The sequence below is a fragment of the Alligator sinensis genome, unplaced genomic scaffold, assembly GCF_000455745.1.
Source record: "Alligator sinensis unplaced genomic scaffold, ASM45574v1 scaffold573_1, whole genome shotgun sequence".
Taxonomy (NCBI): Eukaryota; Metazoa; Chordata; order Crocodylia; family Alligatoridae; genus Alligator; species Alligator sinensis.
This window is the reverse complement of record NW_005841877.1, coordinates 3,787,056-3,808,994: the sequence shown is the minus strand read 5'-3', so window position 1 is coordinate 3,808,994 and position 21,939 is coordinate 3,787,056. Positions and strand designations below refer to the sequence as shown.

At 42.2% G+C, this 21,939-nt stretch overlaps 1 protein-coding gene across 1 annotated transcript in view; it reads right to left on the bottom strand.

Annotated features, from left to right (window-relative positions):
* Positions 1-589: 589 nt before the first annotated feature.
* SNX18 (sorting nexin 18) overlaps positions 590-21,939 on the bottom strand; it is a gene marked incomplete at its 5' end in the record, with an annotated part of 25,122 nt that continues 3,772 nt past the window's right edge. The window contains one exon of the mRNA XM_006017288.2: positions 590-3,023. Within this exon, the coding sequence (XP_006017350.2) occupies positions 2,770-3,023 (254 nt within the window). The remainder of the gene's footprint in view (positions 3,024-21,939) is intronic.

Below are 21,939 nucleotides of genomic sequence, written 5' to 3'. Positions count from 1 at the left end.
TGCCGCTGTCCCGCCACATCTGGGGTGTCGCCGCCTCTCCCACCACATCGCCACCCCTCCTGTGGGCCCTGAGGGACAGGGAGGGGGGACCCGCCCAGGCTGCTTTCCCATGGGCTGTGAGGGCTTCATGAAACTGGAAGTGCCAGGGTGGGCACTTCTGGTTTCACTTTTCCCTTACAAGCTGGCATGCCGGTTAACAGAGCATGCCGGCTTGTAAGGTGCCGGATAACTCAGCTTTTACTGTACATTAGTTCTTCACTGAGAGAATATTTTATATTAAACTCAATTTGGATTTCTCACATTACACAGTAAGTATTCAGTGCATTTTTCCTTTTTCTTTTTCCAATGTAGGAATCATTTTTTAAAGAGTAAAACCTAGGAAATCCTAGCTAACCAAGCTATTTCCAAGAAATTCTATTTCTTGCCTACCTACAACTAATACATTAGAAAGAGTTCATCATAAAAATGGGACAAAGCCACAAACTATGGTCCTAGGTGTGAAACTTTTGAAAGTCTGGAAGTTTGCTTTAGTGAATCAAATTTAACAAATCGAAATATCCCCAAAAATAGACAAATGAGAAAACTGAGATGAAGGCCATGACAGTTTATTTTAGAAAACTGTACCTTTCTGATAATGCTTTATGGTATACATATCACAGCTTATTTTTTTTTCCCTTGCATATGAACATTTCAATAAAATTAACCTCCTAAAAATGCTTTAACTGGATCAAGAAAATATTCTGAAGAGGTCTTAACTGTCCCAAGTAGAATTAATTTGATTGCTGTCTGTTATAATTAGGATAAAGAAATCAATTAAAACTGTGGCTGGTTTAGCCAAATATAAGCCAAGAAATATGGAGAAAAGGCTGAGATTTCAAACCTAATTACCACCACTGCTATAAGTACTTAAACTGTATATGGGAAGCAAGATCAGCTATGGTTCAAAGACCTATAGTAAGACACATTGAAGGTTAAGAATGGTAAATCAGCATTATAACTGCCATGTACTTAATTTCCTCTACATTAGTTTCAATATTCTTTTTTGTTTGTTTGTTTGTGAACAGTTTCTTTTCTTATTGATTGTCCTTTTTCTTTTAGGAAACACTGATTTTTTTCTCTTTTGGTAATTTTGTGTTTCACTTCATTGCCTGTATATCAGTAGCACTGCTATCAGCAAGCTCTTGCAATAGCTTTGGTTAACCACCATGCAAGTGAATCCTTGTTTGCTTATTCTTCCCAAATGAAGTGGTAGAGCTTCTTTAACCTACAGAAGTTGCCATGATCCAATAAATCCAATGATGAATTTGTAAACAAAATGGGTAATAGTTCTCACTCTACTATACCCTTTTAATTTCCAGTTTCCTAGCTTTTGTTTAAGGTAGCTCTTTGTTATGTTAAATATTCTTTTTACCAGGAGGGCTTTTTGGAGGATAAGTAAAACCCTTTTTCATAAGAAGCATACAGAACAGTAAACTTATAGGCTAAAAGGATAGAGTTTAGACTTATTTCCCTTGGTTTAGAGCAGAGAATCGTTTATTCTTTCCTTTTTTTTTTTTGTTTTTTGTTTTAAAGACAGTCTTTTGGTCTATATACACCTACTTGACTTGTCAAAAATCCTTGTATTAAAAAAAAGACAACTGTTAATTTCTACTTGTGTGTTATAAATATAACAAATACTTATTTTCTAGTCGGTTCAGTCAAGACTGATTTTGAACCATTTATACCATGGAACATCCCTGAAAATTTGTGACTTAGTAAACAAGTGAATCACAGTGGAGTCTCAATTCAATCAACTGACAATGCAGGTCCGTGTTTGCATTCACACTGAACCAACAGCTAAACAATGAGCAAATCTTCTCCAACTGAAATAATGCACAAACAAATGCTAGCGAGCCTGTATTTGCATCCCCTCAATATATTTCAATGCTCTGCTTTTATTAGGACAGTTTTCCAATTCTCCATTCATAATAATGTATTATAGAATAAACCATTCACTGTGTTATCCTATCCAGAAAGGGAATTCACTGGTACTGTATTTTTGCATGTGTGTTTAAGATTCTGGTACATGTAATAAAATTTTCATTTTAAGGTCTTGGAAAACATTACATGATTTTGAATCCTCCTTTTTTAGCCAATATTTTTCATAAGACAATAGTTGCTGTGCAAATTGGATGGCAACTCATTTTTTTCAGTCAGTATGAGGTTTCATAATCAGTTTCTGTCATAGACACTAACCCTTCGTTCATTCAATCAATCATAAAAATGTGGCTTGCTAGAAAAGGAAAAAAACCTAGAGTCTAAAGGCACAAAGTCGCATAGCTGCTCTAGTAGGAGGCTGTAAACAGAGAATTGTTTGAATTTAGGAAATCCAAATGGAGGAGAGTCAAAAGGCATCTGAAGCAGGCTTTTATCTAGCCAGCTTCCTTAAAGACCCAAAGGGTTTTGAGGTCTACAAAGTATGCACTAAAATACCATACTTCAAAAAGCAATAAGGCAAATAGTATAATCATTATTTCAGAAAAGTTACAATGGTAGTGTATGCATACACAGTATACTTAGTTACAATGTGTGGTACTGTTTCTACTACATAGCCATATTAACTGTTTCCTTCCTACATAATTAGAGATTCAGCTGGGATTCCAGGTGAACACAAAACCATCCTTGTACCACCACCAAGAGCTGGCAATAGTTCTTCAACAGCAGTGATATTTACTCTGCTGCTTCAATCATATTCATACCAAAGAAAGTTCACTATTCAAAGTTCAGCAATTAAACATTGTCATACTTATGAAGCGCTTCTTCTAATTTTTGTGTCACTTTTTGGAAAAAAAGTATTTGCTGTTGTAAGAAATGTTGCATCTGTGATTTAAAGTCCCGTACTCGAATTTTGTGGAAATGATTAATTTCTGCAAGAGTTGCAAAAGAAATAATGTTACAACGTTCTTGAATACCCTCAGCCTTCTGGACCTCCATCTTCCCTTCTTCAACATGCCGCTTACTTTCCTTTACTTTGGTAAGGGCTCCTGCATAAAGAACAAAAAAAAAATGGTATTGAACATGAAAGGACCTGTAGATTCAACTACTGTACTTTACCAATGTGTTGAAGGTGACAACAATTCTATGGCAAACAAAGTCCTTCATCTGCATACATATACAAGCTATTGGACAAATCTATATACAAGTACATATTTTACCTACATCGTAAACATTTCAGCCTTCTAAAACTTACGTGTGGAAGGAACTTCGAATGGTGTTACGTGAGGGGTAAAATTCAGTAAGATCTCTACCAAATACTTCATTGATCAAAATACAGAAGTCAATTATATCACATACATGGCTTCTTTCAAAAGAATTAACTGAACAGAGAAACTGATAAGTGACAAAGGTGTTATAACTTTAAAAACTTTGGAAAAGAGTGATCAATGAAATCACATACTAAATATGATGTCTGAACTGCTATGCTGTTTAGAGAAGAAATATCAGTTGCAGAAATTAAAAGCAAAAAAATACAGTATACAACATACCCTTCCAAATAAAACATGCATCTTGTTTTTGGAAGGGCGAATGTAGGAAAAATAAAAGATTTTTCTAGAGTCCTGCTGGTCCTTGCTGTCCAAAAAAACAAGGTACATGTCTTATTCAGGGACACAGGGTATACAAGAAAGTATGGCAACAGCCTTTCTAGCAGTAATATCACCTCATCTAAATTACTACTTGTTCCAAGTCCCTCATGTAAAATAAACCCTCTATCCTAGATTTTTGGGGACTGAAAAATGATCTCATATGACTGACTTGTATTGCTACCTTCCAATTTGCAAAAAGCAGGGATTTGGAATGACTGCTAGTGTTTAGGGCAGTCACTGCTTACTGTATTTCTATCAAGCAATATTAACATTCCAATAGTTGGTGCAATATTTTTGTTTAGTTTTCATGCCCTACACTTATTTTTAAAGACCTACTTTATTATTTTTCCTCTTAGAACTGGGAATAGGTACACTCTTCTAAGATGTAGTCAAAAATAATATATCAGGCAGTTTAGCAAATTTCACGGGCAAAGTTTGTTTAACTTGTAAAAGAGGTCAGACTGCTACACAGAAAAAAGGAGCTCCAATATCAGAGCTGAACAGGCATGTTTTCTGCAGTTTTTAAAAAAGGAATTAAAATTATTTATTTAGTTTTTCTAGAAATATTTGGGACATTTCCCCTTGTGCTCTGTACCTTCTTGTTATTAAAAAAATTCAGCTCATCTGTTTCAATTGTGCTTAGGCTGCACGACATCATCTCTTTTTATCTTGTTTCCAGTCTGGTCCAGGTTGCGCTGAACAGCTATGAGAGCTTAAAATATTTCCATCTGTTATCACATGCTTGCCAAAAGAACTTATGGAATAGTTCCCAAATGAATTTTGGACTCTGGGAATGAAGTTACTAAGTAAATAAGTGAAATGTAGAGCAGCTACTTTAGACCTGTAGGGATCTGAATGAGAAAGGCCTGTTCCTAAGTATAATGAAAAGGCCAAGTAAAAGGGCTGTGCACGAAGGTGTTCTATAAGAATTTTCCCTTCAAAGCCAGAAGAGTTACTAGAACCACTCCAAACCCTGTCCCAAAATATGGGACTTGCTGTGGTCCTCAGAGTTAATTAATGTATACCAATTAAAAGGTGGGCACTGGTCAATAAATCAGCTACAACAAGAATCCATTGGCTTCTCCACCACTCTGCACTGGCTCGCACAATTGAAAAAAAACAACCCATCAAACTTCTGCCTGAAAGATAGCAAGCTATGGGGCACATTTCTGTACTTTAACTATATTTCCTCCTTTCTGAAGTCAAGGATTTCCAAGGTAGAATATGTCCCTAAACCTTCATCAGTTTCAGCTTTCTTTCCAATGACACTTCCTTTCAGCAAACAGCTCCAGATTCAATAAAAAGTTTTTCTGTGCATTAGTTGTACTTCAGAAGCCTAAGCAAAGCTCTAAAAAATTTAAATGCGGGGCCTGTATTGAAGCCACATGGAACTGCTTAATCAAATCTGACAATGCTTAGTCCTGATATTGGAAATAGTTTCAAATGTTACAGCTAACATAACTAAATCAGAAAAAAGATTGCATTTATAATTTTTAGGTTGCAGAGGCCCTACCTTTTAAAACATTCTCCCCTTGAACCACTCCATGCTAATAAAAATTCTGTTTATAGATCAAACACTAATCAGAAATAATTATTTTAAAGTTTTGTATCTCTTTTGAGCATTAAAGACAAAAAAAGTAGGAAAAGGAATCTAAGCAGAAACTTTGCCCCATTAACAGTTGCCTTAAAGTAGATATTACACTTGATCTGAGCTTTCAAGAGGACGTGAATCTATAATTTCCATTAAACCCTCAAATAGATTATAGCCTGAGGTCAGAAATCAATGTAATGAGTTCATATGCTTAAATACATACTATTTTTTTTAAGTAGCTACAGATTTGGAGTACTAATATACTAATAGTGCAAGCAATTAATCTCCAAATAACCCAAAAGGAATAAAAAATGTCAATAATACAGACAGAAAAAAGTTTAATCTCTGATTACCAAGAAACAAAGCTTCTTTATAACTCTGTAAAAAAGTCTTAAATAAAAATATGAGTCAAGTCTTTCACCCTAGAACAGTGATTCTCAACTGATTTGTCCTGATGCACCACAAGATCCTTAAGTGCCTCGTCCCTATGCAAGAAGATAAGCGCTCTCCTTCTCCTTCCACTCAGCACCCCTTGGCTAACTCTACCCTCCCACAGCTCTCCCTTCCCCTACCCTGGCAGTCCCCATGCTGGCTATCCCCATGCTCTGAGCAGCATGCTGTCACAGACAGACAGGCAGGCGGGTGGACTTGAGGCCATGGAGCCATGTTTTCAACCTGGCTCCGCTCCCCCCCGAATTCTCGAGGCCAGCAGAAGGGGCTGCAGGAACAGGTGGCTCCAGTAGCCAATACGCGAGAGCCTCAGTGGCAGGGGCTGTGTCTTGCTCTTCATATAGACTGCAGACCAGGAGGGGAAAAAGAGTTAAAAGGGCATGGCAGGGTGACGTCCTGCCCCTGCTGCCCTCACCTGGCACCAGATAGGTTGTAGCTCAGTGGCAGTTCCACTAAGTTCAGGAAAAGTTATGGAGGGGTGCCTTGAGGGTAAAAGGTTGAGAACCACTGCTCTATAAGGTAATGTATTAAACTTGTTAAAAAACAGAGCCCACTGAGGTTTAATCTGTACAAAACTAGCCAATCTGTGTTTTCTCACAGCTTTGGCATTTTCACTTATAACAGTATGCAGCATACTTCAGATGAAATGGTCCCAAAGGATTTCACTACGGCCTCCAGTTTTGCATTTGATCCATAAACACAGACCCTGAGCTTGAGAAGAGTTTCAGCTCCCAATGGTGCTGAAAACAGGTGCAAGAATTCACTCATGCAGACACAACATGCAGGGCAATTATAGCACTGACTGGGACCTGTAATATTGTGTTCTCACATATGACCTGCACCTTTTCCCCGCAAAAAACAGCTGGTGAAAATTGGAGCACACATGGTATGTGCGAAAAATTGATCTCCACAGGTTTAGACATTTGGTGGCAGGGGAGTGATGGCAGCATTAACTGTCTCAGCTCTGGGACCTACATCGATTAACTCTGCCCCTGCTCCCCCAACACTAAATTTCTAAACCCCTGGGGAGCTCCCAACTGGATGATATGGTAGGTCACAGTAGATCAGCTTTTTGTTCCCATCTCACATAGCAGGTTCACCTCTAGTTGCCAGTACTTTGTGGGAACATCAACACGTGTGATTAAATATGCACGGATAAACTATGGAGCTTGTTGCTCCAGAGTTTTTTTGTTCCTGGGCATGCTGTTTGAAAGTGTGTTGGGAGCAAAAAGCTCCAGAGCAAGTTGCTCTGGAGTTTATTTGTGTGCAGCACATGGAGCCCAGTTGAAGCAGCTTGGGCTGGCAGGGAACACAGGAGGTCAGCCTGCCAGCCCAGGGCTGCTTTGATGGGGCTCTACAAGCTGCAGAGAGGCTGGTTGAAACATGATGATGCTTCACTGCAGGGCTAGCCTCTATGCTGAAGCATCCGCATGCTGCACCCAGCCGCTCCGCAGCACGTGGCACTCTGTCGGAACAGTCCTGGGCTGGTTGCTCTGATGGGGCTTTACGTGCTGCAGAGTGACTGGCTGGGGCACAAGGGTGCTTTACCGCAGAGCCCGCCTGCCAGCTAGTCCCATGCTGAAGCATCCTGTGCTTCAGCCAGCCAGGGCAGCATCTATAGGTGTGTTGCTGTGCATGAAAAACTCCACAGCAGGTTAGAACTTGAAGAGAAGTCTAACAGGGGTGCACATTTAGACCTTGTGACATTTACTGTGCAGTTAATTAGTCAACTGCGCAGTAAGTGTCTTGTGTAGACGTGGCCAGCTTCTACCTGAAAGATCTATTTTCTTCAAGCTTTCTAAAACAATGTGTGTATTATAGCCCGGGGGGAGGGGCATGCCATGTATGAGAATATATGGCATCAAAGATACAAAACTGTATATATGGGCAGCAGTAGTAAGAAACACAGCTTGCTGCACAACACAAAGACAGACAAAAATTTGGTGATGACACCCAGAGAACTCTTTATAATATATATATTTTTAAAAGTCAAATTTAAAATGCTGAGACAAAGCAAGATATACTGAAAGCACAAGCGAATCAGGAAAGGCTATAAATATACGAGGAGGCGGGGAAATCAATGGAAGGAGCCATGTCCTAATGTACTTTATTTCGATGAAAACTACTGCTAAATGTGCAGCTGGGGTAGAAAAAGGCAAAAAAAAAGTTAGGATGCTGCAACAGAGACTACTCTATTATAGGATTTACTGAATTCATGCCTATTATATTAATAATGTTATATTACTGCTCTTTTAGCAGAAGGAACCAAACTAAGGTTGCATATCGATCAATTTGTGCAGACATTAATTTTGGCATTTCCTAACTTTTGCAAGTTTGACTTTTATAAGCATAGTCTTCTAAAAAAGTTTCACAACTGCAATAGGGTAAGCATTATATTTTATGCCCATGAACAGCTGTGCTCCCATAAAAACTTGTTCAGTCTTTTAGAGCTTCAAGTTTATTCAAGTGACTTTTTATTACAGAGTTTCATAAATTCAAGATCTATGGGATTAGAATCCACCCTGAAATGGCAGAGGGCCTGACACTGAGAAAAATTGTATCTTTGGACCTAAAACAAGAAAGGAAATATAGGTGGGAATTCTATTTTTCATAATCAAAGTCCAATGCTAAATAAAGAAGGATACTGAAAGAATGCCATTAGAGACTTAAAGATTGTATACTCCAGTAAAAACTAAGACATTTCAATTCTGCATTGTAATGTAGGATGAGATTAAAGTGTTCAATATGATAACATCAGGATTTAATAAGGAGAATATATAATAGTGTAACTAGCAGCCAAGACAGGGACACATTAAAATTCTACCAAAAAATAACTGTTTCCAGCTGTGAATCATATGATAAGCAGAAACTTACAGGGGTACAGAGAAGCTCTAAGACAGCAAAAGAATATGGAATGAAACAATAAAAGGACAGGCAATGCCAACATTTGAGGCTGAGAGTGGAGGAGGAAGAGACAAAATATACTCAGAGACAAAAAGAACTGTTCAAAATGATATTCAAATCAAAATGACAAAGAATAAGTCTTTTCCTTTATTTGCACCGTCTAAACATATTTATACAAATGCTTTGAAGTGCACATACTATGTATGGAATCTCTCTCTCATCGCCTGCCTACACTCCCCACATTCTTCTGTATTAATTCATCTATTGCCTCTGTCTTATACTCAAGGTTTGTCTACACTGCAATAGTTAACCCTTTTAGAGCTGGCTGAGCTCAAGTGAGTGCCCACCGTGCAAGATGAAGGGGTGAACAGAATGGCTGCTGCTGAATGGCATGGTAGCAGCTAAAAGCTAGTCTGCACCTGGCCACTGCCCCACGCACCCAGCTACATCATTACACCAATGGTCAATAGTGCATAGCAGTGGTGCCCAAACTTTTTTTCACCTGCAGGCTAGATTGGTGGTGTCAGGTATATCTGCAAGCCATATCCAACTTGTGGGCCTGATCTAGTGTGTTGGGCAGGTGCAGAAGGTCTGTGGGATGGGTGCAGCTGGGGCCTGATCCAGCCACATGGCAGTGACCCCACCCTGATCCGGCTGTGCAGCAGCAGCAAAAACTACAGCAGGAGCAATGAATCTGATCTGGCCATGCAGTAGCAGCAGGAGACCCAATCTGGTCCGGATCTGGCCGCATGGCCATGGCAGCAGCCCATGGCCAGTCTGTACCCAATCTACCCAGGCAGGGTTTGAAAATTTGGCAATGAGGGAAGCAGTGGCAATGTTAATTACCACCACCCTCCCACCACCAAATATCCCAACCTGTGGGGAGCCCCACAGGCCAGATGCCATAGCTCTGCAGACTGGATTTGGCCTGTGGGCCACAGGTTGACCACACTGGTGTAATGCATTACCAAAAAAAAGTAACACACTTTTGCTGTCTTTGATACTGCTGAAACAACTATCTATGTGATATCTAAGAAACAATGTTGCTCAAAAGAATGATTAAGAAGTGTCCTCTTTCCAATTACTCTCTTCAATCAAGGTCAGGCATCAACTTCAAACAAACTAACAGACATATATGGGTGGGTATGAAAAAGTTAGTAGCTACAGAATGACACAGCAGGGAAAAATCTGAGGAGCTTGACTGTTCTGGCCTCTGTATCAGTGTAATGTATGACACGAACAAAGGACACCACATTCTTGAATGCCTCTTTTGAGAAGTTCAGTAGCCAATAAGCTTCAGTAGGACAGTCTTCGTGATGAATTTGTGCAGTAGTACAAAGGTTCCTCTGAAATACTACACCCTCAAGAGGAAAGCAAATGAGAGTTAAAAACATGGTGTTCTTTAAAAAAAAACCCTCTACATTTAATACAGAAGTTAAATCTTGTGAAAATAAAACATCTTGTGGACTGATCCTTTATCCACATTCAATCAGCAAATCTATGCAACACAATTTGGTGGATTATTTTATATTAGGGAGCTTGAAGGGCTGCACAGTATGTAAAATGTAAGCGTTCATTTCCACCAAATGGACCCTTATACTAATGATTTTTAAATTTGCAGAGCTACAGTAGGCTTCTTGATTCCCTCTTAGCATATTGAGCAATATGTGGGTTTTAAAGTGGTTTCTTTGAACTTGATGCTCTCCTTCCCCTTTATTTATATCATAGGTTGTTTAAAATAAAACCATCTCCACCAGGTAGGGAAAATTAAATATCATCTAAAAAAGACAATGCTTCACTTTTAGTGGTTTATATACAAGGATATAAGAATAAAAAAGTGCCATTTGAAATAGGGTTACTGTTGTCTCACCTGGGAACCTAACCTGAGATTATTTTACTGTAACTCTTAGCCAAGCATTTTAAAGAGGCCAACACAAAGCAGTCCATGCACATAGGCAAGCTGCTTGATTTACCTTTTACTCTGGGCCCTTTTATGCAAGTTATTTGTCCCAATCACCACAAGCATTTGATTGCTGCACAGTGAGATTTGAGCGCAGACGGTCTTTAGGATGCACTTTCATTTTTCCTAAAGAGATTATTGGAATAGTCATAGTAAATTTCTTCTCTAACAGAGCACCTGGTGCCCATACAAATTCACAGTTCATAATCTACTATCAGGAATTTAATATCATCCTTAGATTAACAAACAAACTGTTTTCCTTAGTGAGCATAAGGATACTGAAAGCATTTCTGCAAAAAGCTAATCTTGCATTAAAAGGAAAAAAACCCAATCATTTCTAGTGCTTTGGTTGCAAAGGAAAGATTCTCAGAGAGGCCAGTAAACACGTTTTCTTCTCAAGCATACAGCAAGTTCCTGCTCCTGCCACTTCTCCATGCTTTGCCAAGCAGGAAGAGCCTGGAACTGAGGCAATTTTGACCGATTTTGGCAGTTATGCAGAACTCTACAGCAGTCAATCATCAAGAATCACAAGTTCCTGTTACTGCTGATTTTGTTCAGAATTTAGGAATATGTGGATTAAGTCACATGATATTTTGAAAGAGTTCACATTCATTGATACCTATATAGTACTTGAAGATCCTCCCTGAACAAGTGAAGTATTAGTATAACAAAACATCAACTCGTTTATGAAAAGGCCTTGCACTATTGAACATTTGTTTAAATAATAACAAAAAAGAAATACTTCGTTCTCCTACTTCAAAGAGGAGATATAAAATTGAATGAAGCACCAGGAGAAATTTCCCTGCATGTTGACAGATTGTGTGTTTAAGAATGCTATGAGCACAGATTAGTGAAACACAAGATGGTCACTTGCTGTGCATGTATGTCTGTGGATTTTATAGCTAGGTTATATGACAGAAAATGGTAGGTAATTTTGCCTAAAGCTTAAAAAAAAAGAAAAAAAAGAAAAAGAAAGCCTCTAAAATAAGGAAAATGCAGCAAAGATGTTATAATGGAAAAGCAACAATAGAAACCAAGGAGAGAACCAGTTGCAACCTTAAAAATTAGTTTTAGTATCATGGAGAAAGAAATAAGTGGTATTCAGCAGCAAAAACAATAATACTTAAATGACTTTTCTCTTCAGAATATGCCAACCGAATAAAGAGATGTTTTGACTGATACAACAGGATTTTCTCATCAGAGGACAAAAAAAAAAAAGCCATTAAGAGCTCTGCTTTTTCTGAAGAGAAAAGGGGCATGACCTTCAGAAGTAAATTTGATGAAGGTTATAAAGGTTTGAAAATTATCTGGAAAGAAGTATAAAATAGACCACACATGTCCCACATTTGGTCCTTTATGAGGATTCTGGTGCATACGTAATTTTTTTATTCCCAGGTCATCCAACTGCTACCTCAGCTCCTCATCTTGTGAACGCTTAAGCATGTAAAGTTATTAATGTATGCAAATTTCTGTAACATCAAGGCCCAATTATGTGCAACAGAATCAAACCTAGCAGCAAAACAGCAGTTAAAAGTTGTGAACTTTTCTTCTTTATGCCTGGATGGCAGTTTGTTTATTACTCACAACGCTAGTGCAAGAAAATAATGACAGTCAAAAACCCTACAGATTCATGAGCTGAAAGACAATAATGGTCTCTTAATATTAAGATTACCATTTTGATTTGCTGCAGAATAATTAAGATTAGGGTACAACTATGTGCAGTGGACTTCAAATCACTCTGAATGTTTATGTAGAACTGTTACTGAAATAGGCATACTCCAATTGCAAAATAAACTCAATCATTTTCTCATTTATGTCCAGTTCAGAGGCCACACAAATAAAGGGTTGATTGTTGGAACAAGTAAATATTCAGTGAGTTCCATTTTTTTTAGACTTACTACTTATTGAATTGAATCAGTAGTGAGTAGTGATGGCTTAGAGATCAATAAAGTTTATTTGCTTGTAATTTCCTACACTCCAACCCTCCAAGTGTTACTTGACTTAGCTCTAAGTACTTCAGACAAGGACTGATATACCACCTATCACAACAAGGCTCCAAATCCTGATTGTGGTCCTTTGACACTATTGTAATAAATATTACAGGACAGTGTTTAATGATAAATATAATTTTTCATATTACAGCACCAAATATTACGAGAGACCTCTGCAGATTTTAATGCAATTGACTACCTTGTCAAAATGACTTCCCCCCTCTACAATACTTCATTCTTCATTAAAGACAAGTTGAAAATAACACATATTATGAATAAAAACTATTAATTACAATATTACAAATTCTGAAGTCCACAACCATTAATCTACCACTTTGGGTAGAAGCACTGTGACAGGGGGCTGTCAAGAGGCCAGTCTCATGGTCAACCTGTTTGCCTGCCTGTCTAGGGCAGTCTGCCCTGTCTTGACTGCCACGACTTGTCATACTAAAACTAGATGCTGAATGTGGGAGGCTGCCCATTAAGTGCTGTAATGCCTAGGGTATTATACACGGCTCCAACCTCCCCTATACCATGTCCCATGCCTCAGAGATAACATCCAGCAGGGGACCTCCCCTATCCAGCCAAATTCATGCCCCCTCACTGGGACTCACTCAACTAGCTACTCATGGGGCTGGCCTGTACACAGTCCTTCAGGTCACCTCTGCAACCCTGCCCTGCACGGAACTGTGCAGCCCTTCAGGCTGCCCTTGCAGCCCTACTCAGTGTGGTCTAAACTCCAGGCGACTCCTCCGCCCCCTTGCTGGGGCCACTCTTCTGCCTCTTCACTGGGGCCAAATCCGCACCCCGCCCTTACTGGGATCTCATGGGTCTTACACCCCGTGGGCTCAGGTGTCCAAAGATGTGCCTGGCCTCACTGCCTGTCCCTACTCTGGGTTACCCACCGGGATGCGGGGGCTGGGACTATAAGGCACCCCTTACTTGCCTTTCACTGGGGAGGCAAATGGCCTGGCATTCCATGGGGATTGCCCAACCATGGGCAGACCCACCATGCCATCCTACCCCAGCAGGGTGTAGTTTTCCATCATGCTCCAGGACCAGGAGCCTCCTGTCATCCCCATAGCTCCTACCATTACTTCCAAGGATTTTGTGAGGAGCAGCTCCAGCCATGTGGTGTTCTTTCCATGGCTGCAACCAGCAAATTGCTGACTCCCCTGCTCAGGCCTGCTCTTATTGCCAGTAGCTGAGCCCTCTTCCCAAATCAGGTAGTCATCTGCCAGCCTTGTGACTCCTGATTGGGGAGTGCAGCCACCTGCAGGCTGTTCTGCTGCTAGGTCTCAGCCCTTAAAGTGGCAGGCACCAAAGGTGCTCTGCCACAAGCACCACCACTGAAGTTTATTTAGTCTAAACTGTATTATAATGCCAAGTAAATGCCACAAATCATCTTCAGGCCTCAATACAGCTGAATACTGAAAGTGAGAGCAGGATATCAAGATAAATGAAAGGAACTACAGAAGACTGTTGGCCCATTGGACCTGCTCTCCCACTTTATCTCAGCCAACAAAAAAGAAAAAAAATACTGTCATGCTACAGCATATACGAATACTGCAAGACCAGCTGCAACAGTTCACTTTGGGGGTTCATTCATAATTCAATTTCAGTAATTTTAAAAGGTACATAAATACTATCCTTAGATATGCTGGAGCCATATCCCATTTTCAACTAATAAAGGACCATATCTTGCAAACACTGAAGTACATGCTTAAAATTTATTCACAAGTCTTTCTATTGACTTTATGTGCATGTGTCTAAAGTATAGTCTATCATGAACCCATTTATTTATTTATTTATTTTTTAGATTCTCCAGAAATATGCATCACAACTTATCACGCAGGCATCGGTTAAGGCTAGTTGTGTCAAAGTCTTAAATTGGCTGTCCTTTATATGGCCTATATATAGTTTAAAACATCTTGATACCACTTCAAACAATGATATTTGCAAGAAGTTATTAAAGATTCTGGAGGCCCCAAGTTAGGGTATTTTCAGAAAGTCCCTCTGAAAAGTGAGGTGTTTCAATGAGGCATACAAAATTACTAAATCACTCTGAACAATTTAAGCTAGTGTTTGAAAAAGCATTAGGGAGAAGTTCTATTGTCGCCTGCAGTATACTTTGGTGTGTATATAATTCATAGAAGTGAGTACGCATTAGCAGACTGATGGCATTTCGACATCCATTACACCAGAGGTTGGCAACGTTTTTGGCCAGAGTGCCAAAAATACCCCAACCATGATCCATGCCTCAACTTGGCATACCAGGGACAGACGGTGGGGGAGCTGCAAGGGACCACAACCTTGCTGGCAGCAGGTGCGCACACACCTGCAGACAGGCAGCGGGGGATGGGCCAGAGCCAGAGTTGCGTTGCTCCAGCTCCTTCCATGCTGTGTGGCCTAAGGCATGCATGCAGCCTCCGCTGGCCATGGAGTCCAGGCTGTTTGCAGCAGGCAGCGGGCAGACTGCAAACACCTGCACCAGGGTCCGGAGCCCCAGCCCAGCTCCATGGCTGGCAGTGGCTGCACACACACCTTGGGGTACATGGCAGGGAAGTGGTCTGGGGCAGTGCAACTCTAGCACCAGTCCCACCCCCACCATCCACCCAGCTGCTCATGTGCACTTGCTGCCAGCAACAAGCTGGGCTGGGCTCCACAGACCCTGGTGCAGCTGCTTGTGGCCTCCCTACCACCTGCTACTAGCAGCCTGGGCTGTGCCAGGCAGCAGGGACTTGCCCAGAGCCTGGGCCGGCTGTGGTGGGTGGCCAGGAGGCTGCAAGCCATTGTATCAAGTTCTGCAGAGCCCCAGCCTGGCTTGTTGCTGATGGCGGGAGCATGTGCACCTCCAGGCAGACAGTGGGGGAAGGTCTGGGGTTGCACTGCCCCAGCCCCTTCCCCACCATGTGCCCCGAACCACACACAAAGCTGCTGCCAGCCATGGAACTGGGATGGGACTCCAGACCCCGGTGCATCGGTTGCAGCCTCCTGGCTACCTGCCACATCTGGCCCAAGCTCTGGGCAGGTGCTGCCTGCCATGGAGCCTGGGTTGCTCACAGCAGGGCTTGAAGTCTCCCCGTCACATGCTGCAAGCAGTCCAGGGTTCATAGCCGGTAGTAGCTGCCCAGAGCCTGGGCTGCTTGCAACTTGCCCAGCAAAATGGCCTCATGTGCCATGCTCTGGCACGTGTGGGCCAGGGGTTGCTGACCTCTGCAGTATACATGTTTCTCCTGTTTCTCATAATAGAACACTTTGTGCTAGTTGGCTTATATATGAATCTACGGTATATGACTGATTAGACTAGCACTGTGTGTTCTTCCAGGATCTAGACTGGCAGACACCTGTACAGTTTTGACTCTGTACACTGGGTCCTCCTATGTGGGATAGACCCTTTCCTGACTGAGATATACCTCTCCACCAGCACTCATGTAAATACACTGGCTGCAGTGACTATCTCCAAAAAGAAAACTGCCAGTAGTAGAAGTACAGTCATCCACAGATGAATCAAAGGAATTTTCTGGGAGATAGGATAATAGCAGAGGACAGATAAGCTCCTTTCAGATCTATGTAAAATGCAAAGGAAAAGCCATGAACTCCACATGCCCCCAGAGGCTGGGGGGGGGGGGGGGGGGGAGGGGCATGGCAAGCTCCCGCAGGTGGCCACGGCACCCCCTACGTGTCCCCAATGAGAAAAGCTACATCGTGTTGGCTGCTAGAGTGGACTGAAGTTTATTCATGTTAAATGTTGGTTTCCTCACAATTTAGAGGAGGTCCATCAGTGCTGGGAACATCAGGGAGGGTGGCAAAGCAGGAGATCCTGGCATTAAGAGTAGTGCCTCTTGATGCAGCTCCCTTTGCTCTTCAGTGGTGCTATACAACGGCTCCTTTTGGGATGCTGTTCCCTATGGCAGTAAGTAGAGGGGGCAAGGGAAACAGTTGGTGACATCTGCTTAATCAAAATCTAGGGGTGCACTGATAAAGATTTCTTTTTGGTCAATACCAATGCCCGATTAAACAGCCATGTTGGCCAATAACTATCCGATTGCTGCTATGCAGCACGGCAGCATGGAAAGCAGTGTCCGACCACTAAGTCGGGGGGGGAGGAGGGGGGAAGGTGTGTGTGGATGAAGTAGCTCCCCACCACTGCACACACCCCCAGGGGAGGCATGAGGCGGGTATGTGCCCCCTGGGAATTGTGTGTGGGGTGAGGGCGGGCTGCCCACTGTGAGCTTGGGGCCAGGGGCTGTGTTGGCCTCTTCCCAGAGGGGGGGCGGGGCTGGGTTGGGTGGCTACAGGGAATTTTGGAGTGGCCATAACCTACCCTGTAGCCACCCTACTCTGGCCTGCCCCAGTGCAGTAATGGCCCAGGCCCCTGCTGGGAAGAAGCCAGCGCAGCCCCTGGCCCCAAGCCTGGAGTAGGCAACCCACCCTTGGCCTGTATGCAAATCCAGGGGGCACATGCCTCTGGTGGTACGTGCAGCAGTGGGGAGACACCTCCCCTCCACCCCCATCCCCCCGCGCTCTCCAGAGAAGCCGCTTGTAGCTCCATCATGTGCCACGCTCTGCCCCACCCCGGCTGGGCAGCACACCTGCCCTGCCCCAGCCCCACTCCTTCCCTCACCATGGGGGCCTTGATCTGTGTCCCGATCCCCACCACAGACTTCCCACCGGATATGGCTCTTCATGCTGCCAGGCTACATTCCTGGCCACATGCATATTGCAGCTGCATGCATGCGGCATTTATTGGTGACATTATCAGCTACAACTGGCCAAAAAAAGCCAATCACTAATAATGTCAATTTTCCTTTTACTGGTGCTGATCTAATATGGACTGATATATCAGGGCACCTCTGTCAAAACCATTTGCCTCCCATTATTTGGCTCCATTGCTGCTCCAAGGTGAAAGACTGAATGTGCTCTACATCAGCATGGCTGCTCTAGGGAGCCATGGAGACGGGACACCAAAAAGGCTATGATCCCTGTCCAAGGATTAGATGGAAGAGGCGGTGCAGATGTAGACTTCTTGTACCTTTCAGTCACCTTACCCACTACATTTGTCCTTTATTGGAGCTGTGGATACTGCTGTTCCTCAGAAGGGAGAGCAAGAAACCAAAGACCCAACTTTGCTGCAGCAAAAATGTCAAAAGAAGTTTAAGTTTAAAAATCAATCAGTTGAGCATAGCTCATTTTGTAGGGAGGTTTGGGCCATCCTGCATTTGTGGCAGCAGAACAAAGCTTACTGTTCCTTCAAGGGGAGGGAGAAAACTATGCTACTGCCAGATCTGGGCCAACCCTAAGCTGCAAACAATTTTGAAAACCATGATTAAGGACCATTCTGTAATAGGACATTTTTTGACCCCACACACACACACACACACACACACACACACACACACACACACACACACACACACACACGGCACAAAATTGTCAGACCTAGAATACAAAGTTCCCATTTACCGCAAAAAAGAAAAACAACAATGAAAACTTCCACCAGTTTAGAACGTGCCAGCCTGCCATAACTACAAAGATTGCCCAACCATGATGTGGTCACATGTCTGGAATGTTAAATGAAATCACCAACTCTTCTAGCCGTGCTACTGGAGGCCAGCCTGCAGGCTGGAGCAAGATCTGAACTGATGATCTAAAAATGAAAAGGCTCCGTTTTCCCTTATCAATCATATGAATCATCCAGTATAAAAAAGTGCAAAAGTACTTTCAACTGTTATTTAAAAACAATATGGCATTAACAAGAAAGGTAAACAAGACTCGGTAGAACATATTTGCTATATTTTGTTCCATTCTGTTGGGGAGACTGTGTTGTGTATTGGACCAAGTTTGATTTGTATTTTTCTGTATTAGCATTCCAGACACTGTGTTGTTTTTAGCTATGCAATTTATAATAAGTAATATGCCAGCTGGATAGGTTAATATAGCCTATAAGCATTAACTTGGCATTTTAACAACCTAAAATAAGGACAGTGTTTCAGTCTTTACTAGGACCTTATTATGCCTTTATAGTTCAACTTTATATTATCTTAAAGGTGACTTATAGAGATAAAAAAGTTTGGGCTTTTTGGTTTGTGTTTTGGATTGTGTGTTTACCAAGGCTTGAAAGAGCTCTCTGTTTCATTAGATTTACAATTTAGGTATACTGGTAATGTCAAGTCTTGTTATCCCTTTTTTGATGGCAGTCTTTCTTGGATTAGTTGGAACTCTTTCAAGTTTAAATAATGGGTAAAGTGATGAATCCTTAATAAAGAACTATTTAAGCTGAATAGGTGTTTAGCAATTCATACTGCACACACTTTCTATCAATCCAGTTTTACTTCTTTGGTAGCTGCAATGCAGCACTACAACTAGTTCTCTGCTTGTTCATAGAACATTCCAAAGTAAGCAGGACTGAACCCCAAAGATGACAAAAAAAACCCCTCAAGAAACACCTCCTGCCATGCCTTTCTTATTCATCAAAGAAAAGCATATACAGATACCTCCCCCCACCCCCCATCTTCTATTCCTTAAAGAGACCTTTACCAGTTTAGCAACATCAGGACACAATCCACAATACCCTTAACAAATATGCTTAACTTGAAGCATGTGAACAGTCCCACTGATTACAACTGCAACTATTCAATGGCCTCAAGTCAAGGGCAGGTTTGAGTGTTTGTAGCACTGGGGCCAAAAAGGTCAACAATTTTCAAAATTAAATTTGAAAACTGGTTTAGAATGACAGACCACCAAATCTTCTCCTCATAGCTAAAATATTGCTTGTAAAATTATTTAGCTGCAATATGAAATATTGTATTGCAATACTGATTGTGACCCTGCTTTGATTTAGAATAAGACTATTTGATTGATCCTAGTAAAAGTTTTAATTCTTTTAGTATTTCTTCATTATTGGTCCAGTCATAGAATCATAGAAAATTAGGGTTGGAAGGGACCCTCAGGAGGTCATCTAGTCCAATCCCCTGCTCAAGGCAGGACCATCCCCAATTAGACCATGCCTAGCCAGGTCTTCAAAACCTCCAAGAATGGAGAGTCCACAAACTCTCTGGGTAACGTGTTCCAGTGTTTTACTACCCTCCTCGCGAGAAAATTCTTCCTAAGATCTAACCTAAACTTCCCTTGCTGCAACTTGAGACCATTGCTCCTTGTTCTGGCATCTGCTAAGACTGAGAACAGTCCAGCTACATCCTCTTTGGAACTACCCTGCAGGTAGTTGAAGGATGCTATTAAATCCCTGACTCAAGTCTTTTCTTCTCCAGACTAAGCAAGCCCAGTTCTTTCAGCCTCTCCTCATAAGCCCACTAACCATTTTTATTGCCCTCCACTGAACTCTCTCCAATTTGCCCACGTCCTTTTCATAGTGGGGGGCCCAAAACTGGATACAGTACTACAGATGTGGCCTCACCGGCATCAAAAAGAGGGGAATAATCACTTTCCTTGATCTGCAGGCAACATTCCTACTAATGCAACCTGGACAAAGGAGAAGAGGTTGATGTCATATATTTATATTTCACAAGTTTTGCTTTGAACAGTTTCAGGTGCAGTTTCCCAGAAACCCTTGCACCTCTCCATGAAACCTAGCAGGCTTCGTGGCCTCAGCAAGGGGCTACCATGCTGGCTGTTTTCATCCTGCCACACCTTAACACACACACAACACGAGTTTTGCTTTGAACAGTTTGTGGTGCAGTTTCACAAAAAACCCTAAACCTATCTCCTTGAAACCTGGCAGACTTCGTGGCCTCAGCAGGAGCTACCATCCCTGAAATTTTCATCTTAATCAGGCAAGAAATGACATAGTTATAGGCATTTCAGTGATTTCCCATTATAACCTATGGCCGAATTACCAAAAGAGTGTTGAAACTCTGAAACAGATTTGGCTTAATTGAAACAGCACAGTGGTCCGAAATATGGAAACGAATCATTGCCTACCAAAATGGCCAAATTCAAAACTGAAATGAAATGCAGCCATTTCACACAGCCCTACTAAACAGCCATAGCTCTTTCAGTCTTTTCTCATAAGTCATGCTTCCCAGATCCCAAATCCTTTTCGTTGCTCTTTCCAAACTGTTCACATCCTTCTTTAAATGTGGACCCAAAACTGGATGCAGTACTCTAGGCGAGGCCTCACAAGTGCTGAATAGATGTACATAACAGCCCTTCCATACAGCACTTCAGCCGTTCAGATCTTCAAAACTTCTGCTCAGATACTGCCTAACGCTGGAAGTGCCCAAGACCCTCAGTTTCTGAAACAGTCCCCAAGACCCCTAAAATGCTGCATCTCGGTGTGTGTACCCAGTAGCTAGGGACAGAAGTTACACATAAACCAGTTTAAGTAATCAAAAACTGGTTTAAAACTGTAATAGAAGGGAAGTTCAATGCACATAATATAGCAAATGGCTGAAACTGGTTTAAGTCTGATATACTACATTCGACCAGGTTTAACTGATTTGGGTCAATCTGGTTTATGAAACTTCTGTCCCAGATCCCTTCCTGGTTTAAGTTACATCAGAGTTCCCCAGCATCTCAGCACTGTTTAACCCCAGGCTGGGCTGTCCTGTCTGTTCCAGCAAAGAAGGGTTGCGGGGAGGGGAAGAGAGGCAGGGACTGCCTACCTCCCCTCCCTCCCTCCCTCCCCCAGGCAAACCCCAGCTGGAGTCTGGGGCCAGGGAGGGGGGTTAAACCCCACTTCCCCTGAGTGCAGAGCTTCCCTGCCCTGCTAAACTTACTGAAAGTTACTGCTGGTTGCCACTGTGGACTGCAAAGCCCAGATGTACCTGGAAGCAGGAAGAGGAAGTGATGAGCAACCCTGCAGAGTCCCACTTCTCTGATTTTGGACTGTAAATCCCAGAAACCTCAAAGGCAGCAGAAAGAGGAAGTGAACACACAGCCCATGCTAGCTACATGCCAGAGAGCAGTGCTCTAGTGCCCCCACAGCTTCTGGCCTGAGCCACTGCAGGCATGTCGCTGTGTTTCCCCAAATCAAAAGTGAACGTCTGTCAAGTTATTTCTCAGTTTAAGATCTGCAGCTTAGATTAACCTGCAAAACCAGAACTGATTTCAGCCTTGAGCTTTTTGACTGTCTGCACTTAGCCAGTGTGTCTGCATCTGGGAGTATGAACAACTACCCACATCCTGACCTTACTGAGATGCTCAGCAACTGAGTCCCACTGAACTTCTCAAACAAACTTTCCCCTTTCTATTTCATGGCAGGGTCCATTTCAGTAATTGCTGGACTGGGTCTTACACAAAATCAGATATGCCTTCCACAAAACACAGCAAAAAGGAGGTGATACCAGCTATCACATGGGATGTGAAAGAACCAGGTTTAAATCATTCCTCTGGTCAAGTTGAAGCAGAGACTAAAACCATCCAAGTCTATAGGGAATTCAAAGTGGTGGGGGAGCTGCC